Raw genomic sequence first — 15,725 nt, 5'->3', positions numbered from 1 at the left:
CCTATCTCTCCACCCATGGTTAAGCTCCACCCCGGAGCTCTAGATGCTTGATTCGTATAGCCAGCTGATGAACAGGACCTGTTCCGGCCAGTAGGCGGCACTGTTGTCAGTCAATAGCTTTCAGTAAACCGTTATTGATTCAAAAAGCTAATGAGTTAATAACAAAAACGTATGTCTAGGATCTGTGGTTATAATAAACTGTGCACAGTTTACTGTAACCTTGCAAATTTATAGTTTTGGGGAAATTACTAAATATACTGCAATAAATTAAGGATATTGAAGGCATTGATCGATGTAGAATAGGCAATCATTCATATCATATTTATATAAATCATTATTATTATTTAGGTGACCCTACCATGAATGGCCAGTCAATTCAAAATCTGGTGAAGACAAATAATAATTCTCCATTGTATCTATAAAAAGTCAAACTTGAAAGACAGTGGCAACCTTTCAAATCATGCTTCCCTTATTTTTAATGACTGTCATATACTCTTAACATAATTGCATTATCAACTACAAATAAAACTTGCATATGCAAAGATGTAAATATAGATATATCAAATTAATACACTGTAAATGAATTTTATACAAAATAGTTTCGACAGCGGATTGCTATAGGTCAAGGGGCATTCAAAAGAACAATGCCGGTATCAACAAACAGTAATGGATACATTTCTTATCAAAATATTACTCCACTTTGATGCGCTGTATTAGGCTAAACTCTTTTGATAACTTTATAAATGCGTAAGCAGTATCACAAAGGGCTATTTTTATATACTGAATGAACATACAAACTATATATAGCATTGCAGCACAACCACCCAATAACCACAATATTCATCATACACCGCTTCATATAAATCCATAAATATATCATTTCTGGTTCATACATTGTACTTTGTTGGCTGCTTATATAAAAGTCCTAGTCATATTGAAGAATTTCTGTCATAAAATGAACCCTCATGCATACTTACTAAAGTGAAATAATTCATCAAAATTATTATAGCATAATGAAATATTTTACAATATATTATAATATTTTAAAATAAAAAGATTCTTATTGTTAATAATAATTCAATTGAATTAGTATATTTTATGTATGCATATTTTATTAACTTTCCTTATAATGATATTTGCATTTTGTGCACTTTCCAAATATTTGATACATCCATCCAGTTCTTGTTACATTCTTTTGCTTCCTTTGTCCATAGGGCCGTTCTGCGTGCATGAGTGACTGTACATTAGCACTGCATTATAAAGGAGAGACCTTGCATTATGATTTCTCTCCGCTGGCAAACGTCACAGGCTTCCAGAGCAGCCCACGCTTCACCAGTAAAGGGCTGCAATATACACACCATTTCAATGTGGCACTGTGTGGAACAGAAGTAAGAGAATACATTAGACCAGATGAAGTTTTAAACTTTGAAGTATGTAGGGATGTCTGAGTAGTAAAAGCTCCGAATTACACGATAAAGTGTGTCTGTCTCTTATCTAGAACAGGGCTCTTGCATCGTGTGTGGAGAATGTGACTGAAAGCAAGAGGGATGTAAAAGGCTACATCTGTCAGTCCACTATAGTGCCTTCTGAGATCAGGGGGCAGAGCGTTGTGTCCTCTCAGCCCTTCAGTATTGGAGACACTTTAATTGGTGAGAGCTAGCACTGCTTTGAAATCTCTATTAAATAAACCGATTCCAGCAGGATTCATCAGATGCAAAATGTTTCGTACACAGGAGTGACCACTAACTCCAAACTGGATGACATATCGTCATTGGGCGGCAACTTTCCTGTTGAATCAGAGCTCCCGGATGTCATATTCTACTACAGGTGAGTACTTGCTTTCAGTGATATGTTCTCTCTTTATTCTAATAATTTTACTGTGTTCACAAACACTTTTTGTTGACCTCAACTCAGTATCTCAATTGATTTTGTTCTTCTCATCAATGGTGTAAACAGATCTAGAGAAACTACGCAAGCATGTAAAAATGGAAGATCAACCTCCATTAGGCTCCGATGTGATCCCACTGTAACACTGAAGGACCAAGTTTCCCTGCCACGGTACAAAATTAAAATGGCGTTTACTTTTGGGTATAGGGCTGCACAACTGATCAAATAAAACCGAAATTGTGATTATGGTTTAATGTGATTATCAAATCACAAAGGCTGCAGTTTGATACATTTTTTTATTGTCTCTGAGCGACTTGGTTCGCAGTAAATGCTGCTCCACATGAACTCATCTCTGCATGTGTTCTGAGTTTGGCTCGCTTATAATGTACATTTGGGAACGCAATATGCGAATACCATCTTCTAAACGTATAATGAAAAGCATTTTTTAAACCAGCTGTTGTCAACAGAAGAGAAGCTTTAAGTACTCTCTGTGGTTTTCTGCCAAAATAAAAGCTTGATGGTGTCACATTGAGTTAACTTTTGAAGATTAAGAAATGAAGACCACCCAAAAATGTGTCAGTTGTGCTGTAAAATAAAATAATTAAATTATTTTTCTTACATATTTTTATTTTACTGGAAACATTACAATAGTAATACTTCTTGTTTATTTGAATAATATTAGTAATAATAATAAGAATCATCATAAATACAATTTTGACCAAATTGTGCAGCCTTACAAACAAGCACGGCAAACCTAGAGCTTTTTTAAAATCACATTTTAGAGCCGTTTATCAGAAAAAAATTAATGTCGAGTTTTCCCCTATATTTGGGCCTATTCCAATAAAAAAATGAAGACCAATCAAGACAATGATTTGAAAGTGTGTGGTGAATATTGTATGAGCTGCAACACAAGTTTTGCATATGTAGTTCAACTCAGAAACAACAGAGGATGGAGGAATATCACTCTTTATTGCTTTCTCTCTGTGTCTTCTGGTATAGTAAGTGCTCAGAGGGCACCTGTGACGGCTGCTCCTTCCATTTCCTGTGGCTATCCCAGCATGCCTGTCCTCTCTGCTCAGAGAGGGACTATAAGGAGATCGTGAGTGCTTGTATCCAAGGAATTCAGGTACGTAAACTTACATCATGATACAGTGACTGAATAAAACAATATTTTTTTCTCATCCAAATCTAGTCCTTGCACCTGCCTGTACTGCTCCTTTTGTATGTCTCTCTTATCTGACACGCTCAGTTGAAGAGTGGGTTCTAATAAAATGTAAGTGTGCTGCGAAGTGGACTTAAGGAAATTTCGCCATTTTAAGATCCTAATCCGAAGCAGGTGTGTTTGTATGCGGCTGTTCATGGGTGCAAATTGCATGAGGTGACAGTTACAAGTCGACTATCATGATTACGGGTTAAATAAGATAAAAAGATATATTTAATATAACCAAATTACATTTATTGTCATATTAAACATCGCAACATGCATTTATCAATCAGTTTAGGGCTCTGGACTTTTAGATTAGATTAATTAGACAGATTAGATTAAAGGAACTGTATGTAAGAATTGTATTTCATTTAATCATAAAATGGCCCTGATATGTCACTAGACATTAAGAAATCATGTTAATTTCAAATACTTATATCACTGACAACAGTTGTCCGGCCAGGATATTGTCATTTTAAAAGTGAAGTTGCAGCCCTCAACTGATGTTGATGTTGACATGTTGTGTTTTGGCCTGAAGCGCCACCCTCCACCTATCTACCAATCACGAAGTCAGTAGTGTTTCGGCATCCGGGTTGCCAGCTCTGCTCTAGTTACCACAGTTGCAGCTACAAACTTTTTGGATAAAAAATGTCTAAGGAGGGGGAGAGGGAATACACCGCTCTACAGTCATTTGAAAGTGATTGCAGTACCAGTTTTGGCCACAATCCTACATACAGTTCCTTTAAGTGAAATGTATGATTAATTAATATTTATACAGATGTATTAAACACATGTACACTCACCTAAAGGATTATTAGGAACACCTGTTCAATTTCTCATTAATGCAATTATCTAATCAACCAATCACATGGCAGTTGCTTCAATGCATTTAGGGGTGTGGTCCTGGTCAAGACAATCTCCTGAACTCCAAACTGAATGTCAGAATGGGAAAGAAAGGTGATTTAAGCAATTTTGAGCGTGGCATGGTTGTTGGTGCCAGACGGGCCGGTCTGAGTATTTCACAATCTGCTCAGTTACTGGGATTTTCACGCACAACCATTTCTAGGGTTTACAAAGAATGGTGTGGAAAGGGAAAAACATCCAGTATGCGGCAGTCCTGTGGGGGAAAATGCCTTGTTGATGCTAGAGGTCAGAGGAGAATGGCCGACTGATTCAAGCTGATAGAAGAGCAACTTTGACTGAAATAACCACTCGTTACAACCGAGGTATGCAGCAAAGCATTTGTGAAGCCACAACACGCACAACCTTGAGGCGGATGGGCTACAACAGCAGAAGACCCCACCGGGTACCACTCATCTCCACTACAAATAGGAAAAAGAGGCTACAATTTGCACAAGCTCACCAAAATTGGCCAGTTGAAGACTGGAAAAATGTTGCCTGGTCTGATGAGTCTCGATTTCTATTGAGACATTCAGATGGTAGAGTCAGAATTTGGCGTAAACAGAATGAGAACATGGATCCATCATGCCTTGTTACCACTGTGCAGGCTGGTGGTGGTGGTGTAATGGTGTGGGGGATGTTTTCTTGGCACACTTTAGGCCACTTCCAGCAGGATAATGCACCATGTCACAAAGCTCGAATCATTTCAAATTGGTTTCTTGAACATGACAATGAGTTCACTGTACTAAAATGGTCCCCACAGTCACCAGATCTCAAACCAATAGAGCACCTTTGGGATGTGGTAGAACGGGAGCTTCGTGCCCTGGATGTGCATCCCACAAATCTCCATCAGCTGCAAGATGCTATCCTATCAATATGGGCCAACATTTCTAAAGAATGCTTTCAGCACCTTGTTGAATCAATGCCACGTAGAATTAAGGCAGTTCTGAAGACGAAAGGGGGTCAAACACAGTATTAGTATGGTGTTCTTAATAATCCTTTAGGTGAGTGTATATTAAATGAAAGTATGGTAATGTAAATTATATGTAATTATAGAAGTTTATTATGGCATCAAACCTTAAACGGCTCTAATATGTGTGGCTTAAGTTTTGTCTGTGTTTGAGGTTGGAGGGTGTTCTGAATGAATGCGTTTTGTTAAGTGAGTACTTTAACAGATATCCCATTCTTAGGGAGTAGGGAGCAGTGAACACTGCGTAGGGACCCTGTCAGTCGGGACGCACCCGAGTTCATGGAGCTCTCTTCCAACAAGCTAATGATCTGATTCAGGTGTGTTAGATAAGAGGGTGCATCTCAGTCAGCTCCTAAGATCCCTATAGGTTGTGAATCAGTATATTGCGTCCACGAATTCGGGCACTGGTAAGGACCCTGACTCACTACACATAGGGACAATGATGGCTCTATTTCCGGCGACAATGCAAACGTCCTCAATGTAACGTCACTAGTATTTATGAACAACAGTAGCACACATCTTTCTGACATTAATTGCTTATTATTTAAAAGTAGACGTTGTATATTTCCATAAATGTTAGCTATTATGTTCATTATGTGTCTAGTGATGTATGTGTATGCCAAAATACAATTAAATTATGTTTTTTTTTGTTATTATATGTGGTGAGTTGGCTCACACGATTTATGTTTCACTCTTCAGAACCTCTGGTAAGGGAACATAGTGAGCATCCCTGGTTTTCACAGTGCTTTGTGGGACTTTTTGGGGAGTGAATGTTTCAGGTCACTGGAAGGATTTTGCGAGTGAGACAGCCCTTAAAATGGCCGACTACCTGATCAGTGCCCTTACTACTGAACTAGGGAGCTGATTGGGATACAAACTGTGCAGAGCAGGGAGGCGCAAGGACTGGAATTGGGAACCCCTGTTTTGGAACAATCCTGTTTTAGAACAATCCTGTTGATTTAGGAGCACGTAGACGACTTGTAGCTAAAATGTGTTTGTGTTTCTCAGAGGACTACCTATGTGTGGCAGCTACCTCTGCGGTGCACAGGGGGGGTGTCGCTGCCATCTGAGCAGATTAGTGCCTGCGTGACACTGGACTTCTGGCTGAAGTTTGGCGTCTCCATTGGAACTGTGGCTGCCATATTGCTCATTACAATGATCTGCTACTTCTGGAAAAGGACACGCAAGTGAGAGTCCACTACTGAAAGTGAAATGTAGTTTATTATCTTTAAGAAAACTGTTTGTTTTTTTTACTTTATGAAATGTATCAAACATATGTGAAATGATCCAAGTTTAATTGGATCTAATGAAAACCAAAATCATTTTCAACAAAATTCCCCTCACTCTTGCAACACCGTCACCTGGTTTCTTGGACAAGGCTTAAGCCTAGTCTCAGACTAAAATGCATATTTGAGCTGTTTGAACCAAAAGCAATTTATTACATATCTTAAAATATGTAAGTGCCACTGTTTTGTCTGAAAATGCACACCAGTAATGTTTTGTTCTAAGGCACGTTTATAAAAAGCTACTTAAATGCCCTATTTGAACTAAGGCCTGATCCTGGATTAATCTAAGCCCTGTCTGTGAAACCAGGCCTATGTCTTCTCTGATGGCATGTTTACTTGCCACAATGATCTAACCATCCAATCAATTCCCAATGGACAAAATCAAGTCCCGCCCTGCATTTTTTCTTAAAAATTCAGTTTTATACTGACTAAAATAAAATAAAGCATAGCTGTTATTCTAGTAAAGCAAACTTAAGGAAGAAATTATTATAATTAAAGTATGATAAAAAATTGTGTAGTTATTCCAAAAATCCCAGTGTGTCTAGAATTGTACGTTTTGATCAAGAATTTACTTGGAGTATTCATGCCCTCTCTTTAGGCTGCAGTATAAGTACTCTAAGCTAATGATGACAGCAGGAGATAAGGAGTGCGAACTCCCAGCTGCAGATAGCTGTGCCATCATGGAGGGAGAAGATGCAGAGGATGACCTCATCTACCTCTCCAAAAAATCTTTCTTCACCAAGATCAAGTCCTTTTCCAGAGAGGTGAGGAGGTCACAAGACAGACTTCATGCACCACAAACTCTATAGATATTCTTGATAGACACTATGCGTGTTGTAATGTTACAATGATATTTCATAGAATTAACAGACAGATTTTTTCTTAATAAAATGCTGTGCTTTTACAGAGAACGTCAGATGGCTTTGATTCTGTTCCTCTTAAATCATCAGCTGCACAGGAGATGGAGATGAGCTAGAACTTCTCAGACGCAGGGAGAGCCAGCAGGAAATGTTTGGCCTGTCGTGTGACATCCTTGACACTCAGTGGACATTAAAACATCAATACTGCTATTTTCAAAGAGACAGGGGGAAGCAAATGACTCAAAAACAAGTCTGCCTTTAAACCTGTTTGTTTCCACTGGGTCTCATCTAGATTCAGCAAGTCCAGTCTACATGCAGACTGAAAGCAAAACTGGCATGAGAAGTTGATTTTAAAATACTTTTTAGGCTATGTGAATTTCTTTGGCATTGTCAAGTTTTGATAAATGTATAGGCCTACACAATTTTTATACCAAACACAAAGATAATGGTGGAAAATCCACATTGCATTTGTTACATGCCATTATATGTACATGCTATTCTGTTATATATCAATATGATCTTTTTTATTTTCTTTTAGGTCAGTAAGATGTTGTTTTCATGAATTTGAGAGATAAACTTTGCAAGCCTTGCAAGTGCTTGCAATATATTGCATTTTTCATTTTGTAAATCACTCGAATGTTTTTGCATACTAGAATTTGTTGTGTAAACATTTTTCGTTCTTTTTTTTAAACGTTTGTATTTTAGTAACTGTCGTCGAATTTGTGGCTTTCTTAAAGAATACTTGATATTGAAAAGCTGCTGTGTCCATTGTTTATTACATTTTAAAATTAACTAATTACACCAAAACTACCAAAACAACTAATAATATCAGTAAGGACACAAATAAAAACCGCAAGAGTCTAGCTTTTAAAAGCCATTAAAATTAATTTGTTCAACGCAGTGGCTCGGATGGCGACCGTTTCCATAGTTACGAATGTAAACAGAACGAATATGAGCCAAAAGGTCCAAAGTCATTTGATAGTCGTCTGAGGAGCCGAACGATGCCGAAAAAGAAAGGAAGTAAGGGCAAGGGAAAAGGGTGAGAATGAACGATGTCGTTTCAGAACATTTATAGCCTACAGTCAGCGTTTGACCTACCTTTTTCTCTACATGTTCTGTACTCTTTCTTCACAGAAAAGGTAAGAAAGAAGGCAAGCATGAGTCGAAAGCCGACAGGGAGTCAGAAATCGAAAAGTTCAAATCAAACGCTGCTTTATGGGAGGCGAAGTTTGATATCACGGAAATTTCGCGCGTTGAGTATCGCGAAGTTACTCGCGCGCTGGCCAAAGCCAACGAGGAGCTCGCAAACCAGCAGTACAGAGCCAAAAAAGACACGGATGATATTATTGCTTTTCTGAAAAGGACAGATCTGGAAAAAACAGCAACGGTTAGTCTGCATTTATGTTACATCTCCATCATTTATAAGGCTGAAAAACAAGAGCACACGTTTATCCACCTGACCTGTGCTGTTCGCTTTCCACTATGTTTTCCTATAAGATTGCTGCATTAGAAGAGCAACTGAAAAAAGAAAAAGAAAAAACTTCACAAGATAAAGACCTTTTGGTAAGCAGTTATTTTCCAAACAAATGATGAGCATTGAGCAGGCCTATGTCAAGCTGTTATGTCAAAAGCAAGAAGCTGTTATCATGCAAGACTTGAATTTCACCCCCCATTGTTGCAGGTGGCTGAATACATGCAGAAGATTGATGCTTTAGAAGACAGGTTTAAGCAGAGGTCAAGTGACTTCCAGAGGATGCAGGGCGAGCTCAAAACGATTAAGCATTTTCGCAAAATAAAGGCCAACCTGGAAGAAGACCTGATCACTGTACTGCACAACACAAACTAGGCAATTTCATATAGAAAGCAATGCAGAAAAACTCCAGAAATAAAGCGTATTATGCGTTTCTTGTGCTTCTAGATGAGAGAAAACATGTATATAGCTGACCGTGCACACCAAGAGAGTTTGGCTAGAACAGAGTACAAGTTCCTCACAGCTAGGGTAAGAAAAAGATGTGAAATATATTGCATAAATTGCAACGTGCATTGACCATCAGATTTTAAATCCTTTTGTTATAGAAATGCATTTGCCACTGAAATGCATGCTAGACCAGTCAGCAATGTCTTCTATACAGATTCACCTTGAGAAGGAAGCAGAGCAGAAGATCACTCAGCTTGCAGAGCAAGCGCATCATGAAGCTATTGTGTGAGCCGCTATTCTTTCAATTCCATGAACAAATCAGTTGCTCATTCCCTTAAAGGGTTAGTTCACCCAAAAATGAAAATTGTCATTAATTACTTACCCTCATATCGTTCGACACCCGTAAGACCTCCGTTCATCTTCGGAACACAAATGAAGATATTTTAGTTGAAATCCGATGGCTCAGAAAGGCCTCCATTGGCACAATGCACTTTACACTCTCAAGACCCATAAAAGGTACGAAAGACGTCGTTACAAAGTCCATCTCACTACTGAGGTTCTACAATAACTTTTTGAAGCGACGAGAATAGTTTTTGTGCGCAAAAAAAACCTAAATAACGACTTATATAGTGATGACCAATTTCAAAACACAGCATCATGAAGCTTCGAAGCGTTATGAATCAGTGAGTCGGTTCAGCGGTTTGGATCGGCAAAGTCACATGATTTCAGCAGTTTGGCGGTTTGACACGCGATCCGAATCATGATTCGACTCACTGATTCATAACGCTTCGAAGCTTCATGAACACATTGCTGTGTTTTGAAATCGGTCATATAAGTCGTTATTTCGTTTTTTTTTTTGCGCACAAAAACTATTCTCGTCGCTTCATAAAGTTATTGTAGAACCACTGTAGTGAGATGGACTTTGTAACGACGTCTTTAGAACCTTTTATGGGTCTTGAGAGTGTACAGTGCATTGTGCCAATGGAGGCCTTTCTGAGCCATCGGATTTCAACTAAAATATCTTAATTTGTGTTCCGAAGATGAACAGAGGTCTTACGGGTGTCGAACGACATGAGGGTAAATAATAATGACAGAATTTTCATTTTTGTGTGAACTAACCCTTTAATACTGTTTAAAGACTGCATATAAAAAAAAACCTGCATATGTGTATGGTTTGTGTTTAGTGGTGTATATGAGTCAAATTTTCAGTTTTGGCTCCCAACAGGCAGCTCGGTTCAGCATCACATACTGCGCTGAAGGAGAATGTACGATTGAACGAGGCAATGAATTATCATTTGAAAGAGGCGGAGGAACTGAAGAGGACAAATGCAGCCTTGACAGAGAAGAATGCTTCCCTTGCTCTCTTGAAGGTGCTAATGCCAGCAGAAAATCAGGGATTTTAAGGCAAGACATAGGGTAAAATAGGGTAAATATGTTAACTAATAGATATCACTAGACTTCCTCAGCTGATTAATCACAGTGCATTAAAGGGATGGTTCACCGCAAAATGAAAAGTTGTTGTCCTTGGTGATTGATATAATGCAAGTCAATGGCTAAATCAGAAAAATGTAGGAATACATTTTCGTAATAAAATGTTCAGGTGAATTATATAAACAAACACTGTAAAAACCTTCAGAATATCCGCCTTTTTCCAAATTAACCTTATGCGTTTTAGATTATGTGTGGCACTTTTGGGGTTTGGGGAAGTTCCACTCGAAAAGACTGAAACAAATCATTTAAAATCAAAAGGTGCGCTATAATCCTTTATGTTTTATTTTCAGACTTTAGGAGAACAACGTAACATGTATCACAAAAATACCTATAGCAAGCGCTTTTTCAGTCACTGAATTATTTTCTCCCTTTGTATTCTGCTGTAACAGTATGAAAAAAGACAACAGTACAGTATACTGTGCAGTTGTGGTCTGCTCTCCTGACTTAATTTACAATATCCCATGAATAATTCACTGCAATGCACTAAGAATCTCTCATTTTCTCCCCAAATTCTCACGTCTCTTTCCATGTTTGTTTTTACACGGATGCTTTAAAATGCAATTGTCTCCCCTTTTCACTTCTAATCCCTATTATTGTTTGCTGGAATGTTTCTAAAGCAGGTAAATCTGTCAAAATGACGTAAATCACTTTGAAATATTATCACTCGCATTTTTGATTAAGACAACGTACAAAATAGACATTACAACAGTGATATTTAACATGTTCGTATTGCTGTGGAAATAATTCATCTTTTGGGGTTATTCATTCATGGTCTGTTGTAGTCATTTGTTACTAATTTTACACTTGTAATTCCTTTTACACAGTTGATCCTTTTAATGTTTGATGGTTGAAGGGTGAGTAGAATAATGTAATCTCATTGTACCCAGTTTTTGAAAATGCTTATTATTGCGTTCACAGAGGGAACCTTTCGCTGATTGCTTACAGTTTAACGGAAGTTTCTCCCATAATTTGCGCAAAGCATCATGTGGCGTAGGAAAAAGGAAGATAGATAGGAATAAATCTGAAAGGTGTGGTGTATGTGGTACTAAAGTGCTATTAAAGTGGAGATTTCTGGCTCTGTGCAGGAGACAAAAATATTTTGAGAAAATGGCCTTTAAAGATATATTATAATTAGTGCTGTCAAATCGATTAATTGCGATTAATCTAAATCCAAAATAAATTATTGTGTTTACATAATATATGTGTGTGTACTGTGTATAATTATTATGTATATATAGATACACACTCCTTCATGTATATATTTAAGAAATATTTGCATGTATATACTGTATATATTTATATAATTTATATAATCTATAAATATAAATATTTTATATAAAAATATAATACATTATTCTTAAATATATACATGTATGTGTGTACATTTATATATATATATACATAATAATTATACACAGTACACACATACATTATGTAAACACAAACTTTTATTTTGGATGCGATTAATTGTGATTAATCGATTTGACAGCAATTTTAATTAAAACCTACGGACACAAATAGTAAATGAGTTATACAATTAACACTTAATTGTATATTGTGGATTTTTCTTTCCTCTAGTCTGACAGAAGACAAGAATAGACATAAAGTAGCCCAAAATCTCAAAATTATCCAGTGCATGAAAAAACTATGGTTTTGCTTGTAGTGTCTTGCCTTGAGTATTTCATTAAAGCGTAAGCTTAATAAAACCAAAGTACATTTTAAATAAGATGTGCCCATGTTTGCCATTGTTTTCAGCACATTGCATATGAATACTGACTCTACAACTGATTGATTCTTCAGGAAACGAATGAACTGATGAGAAAGGAAGGCAATTCCCAGCTAAAGTCCCAACAAAATGAGATCTCCGAGCTGAGAGCAAAATTGGTCACACTTGAGCAAGCTCTGGGCATCATGTCTTGGGAGTTTAAGCAGGAGAGAGAAGAGGTGGAAAGGCGTGCCATGGTCAATGCACAGGCCAACAGCACAGACCTTGAGAGGTTGGAAAGGCTTCTAGCTGTTCGAGAGAAGGAGCTGGGCCAAGTAAAACAGCTGGGGCAAAGCATTATGGCACAGCGCAAAGAACTTGAGCTCTTCTTTCACGAAGCTCTTGACCACGTGAGGAAGGAAATAAGAAAACAACAACAGCACTACAGGTTAGCATAAGTTATGAAAACTAAACGCTGATCTGTAAAATATTCTGAATAGGATATTTTGAAGGGACAGCATTCACATTTGGAAGTGCTTGATGTATTTGAAGATGATCTTGTATGTATAGACAGGAGGCTCAGAAGGCCTATCGCTGGAGAATGAATGAGGCACGGGCTGGAAGGTTGGAGTACCCTCGTATACGGACCTTCTCTAATGCCCCACACAGCACCAATGATGTCCAGACTGACCTGGAAGAGGCTGACAAATGGTGTGAGAGTATTTAGCGCCAGAATTTCTAACCACTCATCAGGTCAAGATGATTATGATGATGAAAATGCTCTGGTGTCATTTTAGGAGCAACTTGAAAAGCTCCAGTGTGGATATTTCTGATCTAACATGGGAGCAGAAAGAGAGACTGCTCAATCTGCTTTTTGCTAAATTGAACGGACAAAAAATGAGGTAAATAAATTTATAATTATTATAAATTATACACACACACACACACACACACACACACACACACACACACACACACACACACACACACACACACACACACACACACACACACACACACACACACACACACACACACACACACACACACACACACACACACACACACACACACACACACACACACACACACACACTTACTTCTGTATAGAATCATGTTCCAAAGACAAAAAAAGATAATTCTTTATTACTCAAAATGCAACCATATATTATAATAAATAAAACTACGTTGATTTTTAATCTTTTTTAATATACATTGCAATAAACATCCAGTAAATGTTTCTTTAAATATATTATTTAAAGCAAACTTAAATGATTAAATTACAGAAAAATCATTGTTGATTAGGTTGTTTTTGTAATGTTAATAGACATGGAATTCAATATTTATTTAAAATGTATTGTTGTTAACTAAAATATAGTTTTGTTAATTTTTATTTTCTTATTAAATATTAAAATTAACATTACAAACAGAGAAAGTCACATAATGTACACTGGGTCTGAATGAGTTCAAATGGAATTGGATATTGCATTGTTGTTCTGTAGGCTATTGAAAACATTTTTTTGAAATGACAGTACCAAATTAAAAGAATAGTATTGTTGTTTTATAGCTTGGTTTTTAGCATTGCCATGCTGTCACCCAATGAAATTGCAACTTGATTTCAGATTTCAATTATCTTAGGCCAGGCAGTTCCGGTTCCCAAATGCTCATTTCATGCTCATTTCAACAGTGTCCTGGGTTATGTTGAGACAGACAACACAGCTATGTGGCTTTCATGGTTATACAATTAAACATATTTTTCTTGTTTTTCTTTACCCCTGACAGGAAACCAGCCCATCTTCCAGCTCTATCAACATCTTCCTCAGAGAAGATCCAGGTTAGCAGTGATGCAGGGTAAGGCTCCAGCACTATGATGGATAACTGTTTTTTTTTTTTTGGTGTGTGTGTGAAGAATTATTATACTGGTATTTAGTTATCTTTTAAGATGTTCCTATTCAAAATTAAACTCAAACAATGTTTCCTTCACAGGTTTACTGACGAGAAAAATAGCCTGACCTTTATAACCCAGATACCAATGGCAAATATAACCTCTGAACCCTGCGTTCTACCAGCCCTCAAGAGCACCTGACTGTACAACATTTCATACAGCATTAAATTCAAACATTTCCTTTAAAGGAGTCCTATTATGCCCTTTTACGAACTCTTGATTTTGTTTTTTTTTGGGGTGTACTAGAATATGTTTCATACTTGATTGTTCCAAAAACGCATTATTTTTCACATATTTTACTTTATTGCAGCATCTCTCTCCCCAGTCTGGCTCAAACACAACGATTCCGATGAAGCCCCTCCTTCTGAAATACGAAATGTGCTGTGATTGGTTAGCTGGACCAGTGTGTTGTGATTGGCACCGCTTAGCGCGTGTTCAGGAAATGTCCCGCCCCTCCATAAATACAAGTTCTTCTCTACTCTCTAGTGTAAATATTACGGATGCCGTCATTTTCAAACCAAATCAAGCCCGGTTCAGACCCTGACAATGTTGTCGATCACAAAACTATGTTTAATTTTCCTAAGGAGCGGTGAACCATCTTACAAAAGCGAGAGCTTACAAAAGCAACAGAAAACAAGCTGTTTTCCATAAAACGTGCAGCGCACAGATAAACGTTGGGGTTATAAAGTTCAGGAACAGGGTTTAAAATCAATTTTAACCGCTCTCGTCAGCCTTAGGAAGGTCAAACAAATGAGTTTTGAAAACAGTGTCTATTTGACAGCGATAGGGATGGGCAATACCACTTATTTTGTTTTCGATATGCGATACCGATACTTTCAAGGCCAGTGATATCGATGCCGATACGATATTTCAATACTGAACTTTTAAATTATTAAATTATTAAAATGACTAAGGGTAAAATGGGTAAAGATACCCACTTAACATTTATATTTGAAAGGCATTTTAACCTTCAATACGCCTTAATTGCTACTTATTAGATCATATTTTTGAGCAAATACTATAGCTGAACTACAGTCACTATAGTAAAACCATGGTTCATTTTCGTAAGGGACTGCCAGTGACAGGACGTTGCACTCATAAAATGTAACCTTTTTACATTTATTTTAACATTAGTTACAGAACATGATCAACATCAACGTTTAACATTACATTTAAAGAGTGTAATTGGTCAAACCATATAGGCTACGATTTCAATTTGTTTATTGTGAAATAACTCAAACATATTTTTTTTTGTCTTCTGATGAGCATTGTTCTGGGCTGTGTTTCCAAAAGCATCAATGGTTTCTTATGATACCTTTGGGAAACACAGCTCTGTTTGAATGCAGTTTCATCAGTGAGCGAACGCTCTCTCTGTGATTGATTGGTTCTGTCTTGCAGCATTTGTGTGCGTTCAGATTATGGTTCAGATGAGCAGGAAAATTGTTCAATCCGGTAACAGGCTATTTGTATTGTATGCATTAAATAATCTTTTTAAATAAACAAAATTACTGGTTAAAAAAAAAAAACACCTTAGTATCGATACTTTTCGATGCTCACAT

General features: G+C 37.3%; 2 protein-coding genes across 3 annotated transcripts in view; both read left to right on the top strand.

Annotated features, from left to right (window-relative positions):
* elapor1 (endosome-lysosome associated apoptosis and autophagy regulator 1) overlaps positions 1–7,858 on the top strand; it is a 19,716-nt gene extending 11,858 nt beyond the window's left edge. Inside the window, exons 15-22 of one of the 2 annotated variants that reach the window (XM_079827228.1) lie at positions 1,215–1,388; positions 1,499–1,649; positions 1,734–1,827; positions 1,957–2,058; positions 2,887–3,013; positions 5,970–6,148; positions 6,846–7,011; positions 7,155–7,858. In XM_079827228.1, coding sequence (XP_079683354.1) covers positions 1,215–1,388; positions 1,499–1,649; positions 1,734–1,827; positions 1,957–2,058; positions 2,887–3,013; positions 5,970–6,148; positions 6,846–7,011; positions 7,155–7,223 — 1,062 coding nt within the window. In that variant the 3' untranslated portion in view covers positions 7,224–7,858. The remainder of the gene's footprint in view (positions 1–1,214; positions 1,389–1,498; positions 1,650–1,733; positions 1,828–1,956; positions 2,059–2,886; positions 3,014–5,969; positions 6,149–6,845; positions 7,012–7,154) is intronic. The other variant, XM_079827229.1, reaches the window with a different exon arrangement.
* Positions 7,859–8,108: 250 nt separating this feature from the next.
* On the top strand, positions 8,109–14,307 carry bbof1a (basal body orientation factor 1a; the record flags this gene model as incomplete). The annotated part of the gene is made up of 12 exons (XM_079827256.1): positions 8,109–8,146; positions 8,242–8,494; positions 8,605–8,670; positions 8,789–8,932; positions 9,026–9,106; positions 9,240–9,310; positions 10,251–10,395; positions 12,317–12,669; positions 12,792–12,932; positions 13,019–13,123; positions 14,004–14,072; positions 14,208–14,307. 12 exons carry the CDS (start codon positions 8,109–8,111, stop codon positions 14,305–14,307), a joined length of 1,566 nt encoding a protein of 521 aa, XP_079683382.1.
* Between the last annotated feature and the right edge of the window lie 1,418 nt (positions 14,308–15,725).

This window comes from Gobio gobio (assembly GCF_949357685.1).
Source record: "Gobio gobio genome assembly, chromosome: 10".
NCBI lineage: Eukaryota > Metazoa > Chordata > Actinopteri > Cypriniformes > Gobionidae > Gobio > Gobio gobio.
The sequence above is the reverse complement of the archived record's forward strand: the minus strand, read 5'-3'. Positions and strand labels throughout refer to the sequence as shown.